This window comes from Chrysochloris asiatica, unplaced genomic scaffold (assembly GCF_000296735.1).
Source record: "Chrysochloris asiatica unplaced genomic scaffold, ChrAsi1.0 scaffold00001, whole genome shotgun sequence".
Classification (NCBI taxonomy): Eukaryota; Metazoa; Chordata; class Mammalia; order Afrosoricida; family Chrysochloridae; genus Chrysochloris; species Chrysochloris asiatica.
The window spans coordinates 31,665,787-31,676,742 of record NW_006408519.1 but is presented as its reverse complement, the minus strand read 5'-3'; the positions used below and the strand labels follow the sequence as shown (position 1 = coordinate 31,676,742).

At 44.5% G+C, this 10,956-nt stretch overlaps 1 protein-coding gene across 1 annotated transcript in view; it reads right to left on the bottom strand.

The window, feature by feature from the left end:
• The window catches only part of SQLE (squalene epoxidase), a 35,854-nt gene extending 26,190 nt beyond the window's left edge, over positions 1–9,664 (bottom strand). The window contains exons 1-3 of the mRNA XM_006830701.1: positions 9,377–9,664; positions 5,668–5,908; positions 343–523 (exon numbers count right to left, since the gene is read on the bottom strand). Of these exons, the coding sequence (XP_006830764.1) occupies positions 343–523; positions 5,668–5,908; positions 9,377–9,664 (710 nt within the window). The remainder of the gene's footprint in view (positions 1–342; positions 524–5,667; positions 5,909–9,376) is intronic.
• Between the last annotated feature and the right edge of the window lie 1,292 nt (positions 9,665–10,956).

Below are 10,956 nucleotides of genomic sequence, written 5' to 3'. Positions count from 1 at the left end.
AAAAAAAAAAATGGGGCAGGAACTTTCTCTTAACAGAAGATATCATAACCACAAACCCAAGTTTCCAAATAGCACACATGGACATACTCATTAGCTGTAACAACTAGATCTTCTAAATTCTTCCACATAATTTAGTCAAAGGAAAATTCTGTATATAATATTCTTAAAAGCAACAAAGATCTAACACTTTTTTCTAACTTATGGTTTATTTTAGTATATTACTGATGTTCTAGCCCATATTCAAAACTTATGAAAATTTATACAATAGCATTTATTTACATAGAAGCCAAAATTAAAGGTGTTCAATTATTTAAGGCTCTACATTTGAAGCTGTGGTCTTACTTGGATTCAGCCATGGCTGCTTTCCGGAGACTCGTGATGAATCTTCCATGATGGAAAGCTCTTCCACTCAGCACCTGACTGTCTTCTGACAGAGGAAAGGGAATCTGAACCTCTGATTTGCTTTCATGATCATGGATTATGTAGCCATTTATAACCTGGGCATCAAAACCTCCCACTGTATCTGCAAATCAATTCAGTTCAAAACAATCAATTCTGTTTATATGTCCAAAATTTTACTAGGCATCAAGAAGGACACAAAAGCATATAAAACTATTTCCTGCCTTCACAGTATAATACTGTTTGGAAAACTGGACAATATAACTATTTCAAAATTCTTAACGCTCTGAGAACAATGGCAAATCTGTAATACTACTTGAAAATGTTTCATTACATGAAATGAGATCAGGTCTGTAATTCCACATTACCTCAGAAAGACAAGCAAGACGATGCAATTTGAAATAAGTCACAATCCTCTACTGAGTAAACCTGCTTTGCCTATAAGGACACAGTAATACATTTGGTCCTTCGTTTTTCAAAGTATGACTCATTATAGTAATGACTTGATGGGCACTTAACAAGTATCGGCACAATAATAGAAAAACAAAAATGGAATAGAAACTCTTTAAAAACAATTGATCTGTAAAGACTAAAGACAAGAAAACCTGATTTCCCACTGCAAACTTGAAGGGTAGGGTTATTTCCTAACGTTCATTTAAAACAAAAATCCACTACCACCTCCAGTTACCACACTTTTCTTGCTCCTTTAGGCAAAGCTCCTCTAAAGAGATGTGATTCAAACCAGCTTTCATTCCTACAATTCCACTTGACTTCCACACTGCTGGATCTGGGGTTCAGCTTATTCCAGTTCTCAGCAGTGGAAGCCATGGCTGACAATCACTCCTTTCATCTAGAAAACTTGGCACTTGACTTCCCACACCCTGCAAGCACTCACACTTCCTCTTCTCCCCTGTTCCTTCTCAGCCTGTTGTGGCTCCCACTTACCTTCTTGATCTATCCATGCGCGTACCCCAGGGTTCAGTTTGGGATCTCTTCTTAATTTTGTCTACTGTTGTTGGTAAGTGCTGTAGAGTCTGTTCCAACTCAACAGTGACCCTGTGTAAGGTTTCCGAGGAGCAACTAGTAGGTTTGAACTCCTGACCTAATCCTAGAGCTACACCAGAACTGTTGTTGTTAAGTTCTGTCAAGTTGGTTCTGACTCAAAGCAACCCTGTAGGAGGAACAGCTGATGGGCTTGAACCACCACCCTTTTCCATCAGCAGTCCCGAGCTTACCCTACTGTGCCTGTTGTGTGTCGCTGAGTCATTTCCGACTCTGAACGGCCCTGTATAGGGTTTCTGAGGCTGTCAATCTTCACGAGAACACAAAGCCTCATCCCTCTCCTGCAGGGTGGCTGGTGAATTTGAACTGCTGACCTTGGGTTAGCAGTCCAACATGTAGGATAAGGGCTCACGTTTCCTACAGCACCCCACCTGGGAAGTCTCATTTAAATACTATGCCTCCTCATTTTCTCATAGTCATGGTGTGGCACTATAGGATAAGCACTGGACTACAAGGTCAGTTTGAACTATAAGTTGACAGTTCAAACCCACCAGCTACTCCTCAGAAACCTTATACAGGGTCCCTAAGAGTCAGAACCCTGTGGAAGGCACTTAACAACAACAAACACTTGTTCCATCAGCAAGTCCTACTGGTTCTTCCATAATGTGACCACTTCCCACACCTCTCCTGCCATCACCATGTTCCACGCTCCTAAAGCCTTTGCCATCTTATCTACTATTTTCTTTTCCATATAGCGTAGTGGTTACGAATCGGGCTGCGAACCTTAAGGTCAGCAGTTCGAAACTACCAGCCGCTCCGCGGGAGAAAGATGAGGCTTTCTACTCCCGTAAAGATTTACACCCTCGGAAACCCTGTACAGGGTCGCTATGGGTCGGAACCGACTCGACGGCACTTAACAACAACAACAACAACATACTAACAATGCTTTGGATCATAGTTTAAAGTCTAAGTAACTTTTATAACTCCTTTCCTAAATTGTTCAATGGCTTCCCTTTGGAGCGATGGGAGATTTTTTGATGACATACCACAAACAAAGCCCTACACAATTCGGTTCTCCTTTAGCTGATTTGACGTCTCTTAACTCCCTTCTCATTCAGCCACCCCAGTCTCTACCTCTCTTCTGCCTCATTCTTCAACAAAGCAGCCCCACCCCTCCCACAGGACTTTTCCATGGGAAGCACCCTCGTCAATTACCAATCAATAACCCTCAGAACTCCTTCACTTGCTCCCTCACCTTTTTACTTTTTCACTCAAACATTGTTTTCTCAATGAGGCCGTCCCCAACCACTCCATTTAAAATTACATCCAACTCCCGATTGCATTTTCTACACCTGTTTATTTAGCATCCTTTCTCCCCTCCCTACGGAGCTCTGGTAGTCTTGTGGTTATTTGTGCGAAACTACCGCCATTACTCAGGAGAAAGGTGAGACTTTCTGCTCCTGTAAAGATTTATTGCCTCGGAAACCCTAATGCAGGGTTGCTATGAGTCAGAACCAACGCTACAACATTTAATCACCAACCACTACCATCCCCACCCACCCTGGTGTGGTGCTGTAGGGTAAGCACTGGAACCACAAGGTTGGCAGTTCAAAGTCACCAGCTGCTCCTTAGGAATCCCGTTGTTGTTGTTAAGTACTGTGGAGTCCTTCCCGACTCATAGCAACCCTGCACAGGGTTTCCGAGGCTGTAAACCTTTACAGGCGCAGAAAGACGGAGAAAGTTTCATCTTTCTCCCGCAAAACAATAGGTAGTTTCAAACTGTTGACTGTGAGATTAGGAGCCTAATTTGTAACCATTACGCTACCAGAGCTCCTTACAGGGTCAGTATATGTCAGAACCGACTGAATGGCACTTAACAACAACAAGAGCAATCACACACACACACACACACACTAGAATATATGCTCTGTAAGGGCTGGAATTTTTGCCTGTTGTGTTCACTATTCTAGCCTCAGCATCCAGAACAGTACCTACCATTTTATTTGTTCAATGCTAAAAAAATTTGTGTCAAATGAATGACACACCTTTGGTCGCGCCCTCCCTGGCTGGCATCCTCAGGGTCTCCTCTGTACTGTTTCATCCTCATCACCATACATTTGAGCTCTAGTAACAAATATGCCTGTTCTGTCCTGGCATCCCTACCTCCTTCCTGCCCTACTTACAGTTTCTATCAAAAACAAATTCAAAGAGTTTTTCTCTTGTCTCAAAATCTTCTATCTCCCACTTACCTCTCTCTAGGTTTTACCCCAACTCCACGGAAACACCTTATCAAGGTCACCAATCACCTTCACATTGCCAAATCTCATGGTTACCTTTCTATACTCATCTTACCTGCCCATTCATTAGCAAATCCATGGCACAGTTGCTCTTTCCTTTCTGGACTCACATCTATTTTCCCCTATTACAACACTCTCTTCTCTTGGATTAAGTCACCCCAAACAATGGCTTACTTCTACCATTCAGCCAGTTCCTTCTGAGCCTTCTACAGGCTTTTCTTCTTCTACCCAATCTGTGAATATCAAAATTTACCAGGACTTATTTCATTCTCCTTACAGTCTCTCCTTAGTTGACCTCAATCATTGTCATGGCTTTTAAATACTACAAATACACTGACATCCAAATTTTTAACTCCAGCCAACCAAAACTACTCCTCTAAGTTCTAGATTCAGATATTCAACTTGATAGTTCCACTTGGACATCTCAACAGTTTCTTCAAAATTTCCTCCCACACCTCTTTCCCCAAATCTTATCAGCAAATAGTGCCACCATCTACCAGTTACCCAAGCCAAAGATCAAGGAATCATCTTTGATACTGCCGTCTTTTTCCTGTCTCACATCTAATCCTTAGTAAATCAGGCCATTCTGCCTCTTCATTTTAGGACTCTGTCCACTTTGCTTATATCCGCTGCTACCAGGCTCCTTCAAACCACAATCACCTGTCATCTGGAATTAACAAGGAAACTCTTGCTACACATTGTAGATCAGATGTAGTTACCCCACTGGTACAATCTTCAGTCTATTCTCAACATTGTGTCCACATTTATTTGTTGTTGTTGTTAAGTAGCATTCTACCAATTACAAGGTGTGATCCACATGTGAATTACAAAATGAATTTCAAATTGTGACTTGTGTAATTGGGTGAATCACATATACTTTAAAAATAAAACCATCTGGCTGCTGCTTACCTCTCCAACCTTCATCTCAAGTCACTCTGCTTTCCCTATAATCCACTACTTTGTATTTTTTTATCTCCTTTACAGTTTCTTGAATAATAAAATAGAAAACATTTATTTAGTGCCTACTGTTTACCGGGCACTGTACTGAACATTTTCTGGGTACAAATTCACTTCATCCTCATAACCTCTGAGCTGGAGAATCTTCATGTCTACATTGTACAGATGAGGAAACTGATTCATAGGAGGTTAAGTAACTTGCCCGATATCACAATGTTTTAGGTGCCAGAGCTGGTATTAAAACTCAGGCACTCTGTCTCTACAATCAACACCCATATCTACCACACCATACTGCCTATAATATACCACCAGCAAGTTCCTTCTAACCTCACAGCTTGGGTATGTTTTCTAGCCTGCTCTCGAGAGAAGAGTTTCTGTCTTGTTCCCCATTTTACCCTCAGCACCAAGTACAGCACCTCACACAAAATAGGCAGTGATAAACATTTACCAAATGCACAGCTCCTGCTTAAACAACATTGGTAGGATGGGGAAATGATGGCTACATGAAAGTTCTAGATTAGAACCGTTGGTAGAGGAGCATGCCCTCACTCTGGGCGCTTTCTAGGGCCTTTATTCTGACCGGTACAGTTTTAAGTACTTCTTTCGATTTCATTAAGTCTACTTCATTTCTTCTTATATGACTAAATGCTTTTTTCTTTTTTTTTTTTTTTTGCTTTTGCTTTTATTTTCATGAAAATCCATTGGTAATTTTGTAAACTGGAAAATTCACTGGTAACTGATGTTGGTAGAACAGAGTAACTCTTTGTAAATGAAAACAAAATGGAATACTTTCTATTTAGTCCTAAGACAGTCTGGACTCCTGGTGTGGCCCTGTCGGATCAGCACTAGACTGCGAACCACAAGGTCCACAGTTCAAACCTACCAGCAGCTCCTCAGAAATTCTACACGGGGATGCTATGAATCTGAACAACTTGACAGCATTTAACAAACAACAGGACAGTCTAGTGTTTCCTTATACCAAATAACTCCTTTAAAATCAACACAAACCTACCTTCAAGACCAAGGTCTTTAAGGACATGATAGCCACCTGGCTGCAGAAATTCTCCGACTATTCTGTCAGGCTCTTTTAAATCTCTCTCAATTACTGTCACTTTTCTTCCATCTCTGGAAAGCACTGAGGCTAAAGCAGAGCCAAGTACACCAGATCCCACGATGATAATTTCTGGATCAGTCGGAGATGTTACTGTTGCTCCTAGTAAGTTTGTTTCTGAAATATTTACTCCTTTTTTATGCTGTTTTTAAAATAATAATAAGTAAGTTACTTTCCACATTTATTATTACTACTATATAGACACAATGGACTTTTGCATCTTGAAAAAAAGCTAAAACTTAAATATTACCCAACAAATTAACTTTTATCATTTTTAAATCCAGTTAATATATCCAAATCAGGTATCAGAATATTGGCTCAATCAAAAAATGCACACTATCTCAATAAAACTAAAGAAGTATTTTCTTTTCACCTGGAATTCAGAAAATATTGTCACACAAAACACTTGAAATCCACACCAAGCCAAATATAAGAACCATCTATAAGGGGCTTCAAAGACTTACAAGGAAATTTCTATTACTCAATTCTTCAAATATGTACTGAGCACCTCCAGCTGCAAATAACTTATAACTTCTGCTGACTTTATATTGCAAACTATGCAGTACCTTTTTGACAGTTACACTAGTCACCTTCATTTTCTCCTTCTGGCGTTTCATTTAGAAAACTGACCTTAATCTAAAATCACTTATTTAACAAAAAGATTTTTAAACGCTGGCTATTGATTTATTAATTAAGGATCAACAAAATTCCAAAAGAACAAAAATAACTCATACTACGCCCTGGGATTTACAATTTTAGCTGTTAGCATTTAAATATGTCTTAACATAAAAGACATTTAATTTAACCCTTTCTTTCCCCCTTTTCTGAGCCTCCAAAAGTCTGGTCCTTATATTCGAAACAAGGATAAATATTAAACCCCACCAGTTTGGGCTGACAGGAAAACTTAAAATTTCACCAGAAGATGCAAAAGTCCTATTTGAGATTTATACCCATCAAGAGCAGCAATGCCTGTTTGTGTTGCTGGGTTCCTTCCCCTTAATGAAAATTCAATCTTGTGGCATTTGTTCTTGGTGGATAGATTCACAAATGTGGAAACATTTCAGTTGTAGATTTGCAAAGAACCATCTTCCTGAGTTCTTTGACCTTAATGATTAAAAGAAGAATAGATGTTCTTTAATGAGGTTTTAATCAAAGAACTCCCTCATAAAGGAAGATTAACCCTAAGACCTTTAGAACTTTAATTCTCTTGTGATTTCAAAAGGAGTCAATGAGTTAGAATCAACTCAGTAACAACATCAGCTCAGTCTTCTTTTACCCCTATGATGGATTTGTCCATTCCATTTTTTATCATTTGTCTAAGCAACTTTCTGGAGTCCTGGTGTGGTGCTGTGGGTTAATGCACTGGACTACAACGTCAGAGGTTCAAGTTCACCAGCTGATCCTTGGAAACCCTACCCAGGGTTGCTAAGGGTCAGAACTGACTCCATGGACTACACACACTTAACAACAATAAGCAACTTTTTGTTGCTTGCTAAGGAAAGGAAACAATTGTCTGTACTCCCCAAGAGTCTGGCCAGAATAGACTTAAATTACTGTTCTGGGTACAAGATGAGTCCATTTTGTCAGCTTAAGTCAATTCTAATGAACTTTTCTTCCTAAGTTTTCCCTGTTAAACACACACACATTCTGGACGGAGAATTCTGGAGGCAATTACGTTTTTCAGAGCCTGGTCAGTAGAGGAAGCACCCAACAGATGACAGTGTAAAAACTCCCTGGTTAGGAAATCAGCAGAGAGCCTGGGGCATTCACAAAGTGGTCCCAATGTGGACTGCTGCTGTTCCTATTTTCCTGCCCCCAAACTTCTCTGCACAACATGATTGATTGCACTGATGGCTTTCCAGCTACCTGGCCAAGCTGGGTGGCCCTGAGGGAAGTGACCTCAGACAACAATATTCCTGAATTCTCAAACTAAGAATTAAGGATGCCTTCTGCTTCCTCTCCCATGCCAATCCACAAGCCATACCACTAAATACATTCTGTGCTTAAAAGACTAGCAACAGATATAGATTAGACTAATGCTAACAGCTACTATTAATTACTCAGCTATGGACCAGGCATTCAGCAAACATGAAATCATTTAATTTCCTAACTACATAGAAGATTGGGGTGGTACCCAGCTAAGAAGAGGTAACTGATTCTTATATAAATTAAGTAGTTGGCCCAAGGCCTCAAGGTAGATCCAGAAAAAAGATAAATTACTTCATGGCCCACTCACCCTTAGCTCAAGTCACGAACATCCCTCACTTGACCTAATGTCTGATCTCCCTGGCTGCCTATAATGCATTCTCCATACAGCAACTAGAATGTTCTCTTCAAAACACAAAAATCAATTTTTGCGACTCCCAGGTATGAAAGCCTCCATAGCTTTTGGTAAAACATCCCTAACTCCCATAGCAGACAGACCCTAACTGATAGGGCCTTGGGTCACCCCACCCCCACCCCCCATTTCCTTCCTTCTGGAAGGAAGGGACCTCTTCTGGTCCACACGGAGATCCTAACCTCACCCCAGGTATGTGCAGACTTGGCCTCTGACTTAGGAACATCACTGCACCATGGGACTTTTCGCCCTCAGCTCTCAAATGGTGAGCCCTTTGACCCTGTCTGCTTTTCAGTGTGTCCTTTCCCCAGCCAGTGTCACCTCAGCAATGGACCTGGCCTTCTTCTCAGGTACAAACACAATCCTTCCCCAAGGATTTAAAGGCAAAAAGCTTTGGTTGGTTTTTGTTTTTTTTCCTTCATCAGAAAGTAATTCTGTCTTCCTTCAAAATGGAATCCTAAAGTTTGATTTCACCTTCCACAATCAAATCCATTTTCCACCTTCATCTGACACTCAACCAGTTCTACAAGAAACACATTTTTCCAGCCACTCCCGAGGAAGCGCCAAGAGCTTCCAAGTAAATGAGAATGTACCTACACTGGAGTATCTAAACTCACACTTTTTGCCCTTTTAAAGAGGAAGTAGAGTTGAAGGGGGGGAACACGAATTTATGGGCCCTGGTGACACAGCGGTTAAAGCATGTGGCTGCTGCTAACCAAACTTGGGCCGTAGGAACCCAACCCACCCGGTCTACAGCGGCGGGCGAGCTGGCAGTCGTCTTCCCCAAAGATTAACCCACTTCCATCAAGTCCACTTGGACCCCGACCCCATTAGAGGGTTTCCCAGACTGCACACCTTTATGGGAGTGGTGGTGGTGGCTATGTGCTGTGGAGTCGGTTCCGACTCATAGCGACCCTGTACAGGGTTTCCGAGGCTGTAAATCTTTACGGGAGCAGAAAGCCTCATCTTTCTCCCGTGGAACCGCTGGTAGTTTCAAACTGCTGACCTTAAGGTTCGCAGCCAGATTCGTAACCACTACGCTACCAGAGAGCTTTATGGGAGTGGCTTCAGTTTTCTCCCTCGGAGCGGAAGGTGGGTTTGAACCACCGACCTTGGCAGTTGGGGCACCGCTTAACCCACCACATCACCTAGTGACTGCCCTGAAAACCCTATGGGGCATTTCTCTTCTGTCCTTTCAGGTCGTTAGGAGTCAGAATCGACTCATTTTCAAAGAAGAAATCCATCCATCTGGCCCCCAGGGCTCCAACCTACCCTTCCGGCCTCGAGCTGCTCTTTCGTTTCGGATGCAGGGGGGGAATTGGCCCAGAAGACGCCGACGAAAGGCAGGGCGGCCAGCACTGCAGCGAGGGAGAAGTGGGGCTGGCTCTGCTTCCGCCCGAGGGGACCCTGGGGGCGCTGGCGACAGCGGTAGGAGAGCAGCAGGCCCAGGGACAGGAAGAGCAGCCCACCCAGCAACAACTCCTTGTTGGCCAGGGTGACCAAGTCCCCGCACTTCTTATAGACGTAGGTGAAGGTGGCGATGCCCAGGAAGGTCCACATGGCTGCAGGCGGCTGGGGCGGCACCGGTCACTGGGGAGAATCTCAGTTTCCCGGGGAGGGGGCGTTGGTCATTCGAGGCTCCCCTAAACTATGGGAGCACAGGGGGTGTGGAGGGTCAGCGCGGACGACAAGGGGATCAGGGTCATCTACAGAGTCAGTGGAGAAAGACCCCAGGTGACAATCCCGCTGGTCAGACTCTCGCAACCTTCCGGGGACCCATGCTTCCCTTTTCCGGGGGGCTTCCTAAGTTGGTGGTAGCTCGGCGTGCGGTCCGTCACCAGAGGAAGGAAATATCTACAGAGAATCAGCCTCGCTCACTCCACAGAGATGCCCCACGGGGCTTCCCTCTCAAACAAAAGATGGCCTCGGAGTCAAGATTCCGCCTCGGCAAGCCCGGCCACTCTCCCGCGTCTTTCCCCACAGCAGTGGCTCCCGACTCCCCAGCCCCGAACCTTCCAGTCCACAACGCTGCAGCCCGCTGGGAACCGGAGGTGTCTGAAGATTTTCCTTCAGAGGGCGGCCTCCTCACAGCATCTCGCGGGCGGCTGCGTCCTCCCTGGCGGCGCTTCAGCAGTAACCAAGTAACCAGAGTAACCGCCGCGCGCTCTGGGCTCGCAGCGTAACCCCTCTTGCCTCAGCTGCCGGGCCACCCTGCCCCCTCCACACACCTCACACCGCCTAGGCAGGGACCAGGGGGTGTGGCTCCAAGAGGAGATCCCGCCCACCGCTGCCGCCGTTGACCAATGAGGGAGCGTGCCGCGTGGTAGGCCGAGATGGCGCTATGCCGTGATGGGCCAATGGCAGGCGGCGAAGCCCGCACGGTGACGCTCACTGAGGCGCTAGGGCGATGTTGCGTGGTGTGTTGGGTGGGGGCGTGGGGCTGGGGCTTCTGCCGGCTGATGGGACTGAGAGGAAGGCTCCTGTAGGCTCGAGCCTGGGGTGGGGCCAGGGCCTCGTGTTGTGTCCCTGGCTGAGGGGTCGTGGCTTGGCGGTAGCCTCAGTCGCGGAGGTGCTCGAGAGCTTCTTCTGTGCAAACTCTCCCTCAAAATCGCCACCTGATACCTAAATGCTTCCCTTCGCTCCGCCAGCATTTATGTAACGCTTACTACGTGCCGGCCCCGGGGCACAGAGATGAGTCCAACACAGACTTTTCTGTGTAGGTAGAGGTCAGTGGAAAGAACTCTGAGTGCAGAAGAAACGTGACAAACCGGAAAGAACCTGTTTGCCAGAAGGCTGAGACAGTGGGCCAGGTGTGGCTTTCCTTCACCCAAACTTGTTAGGGAGCTACGTGT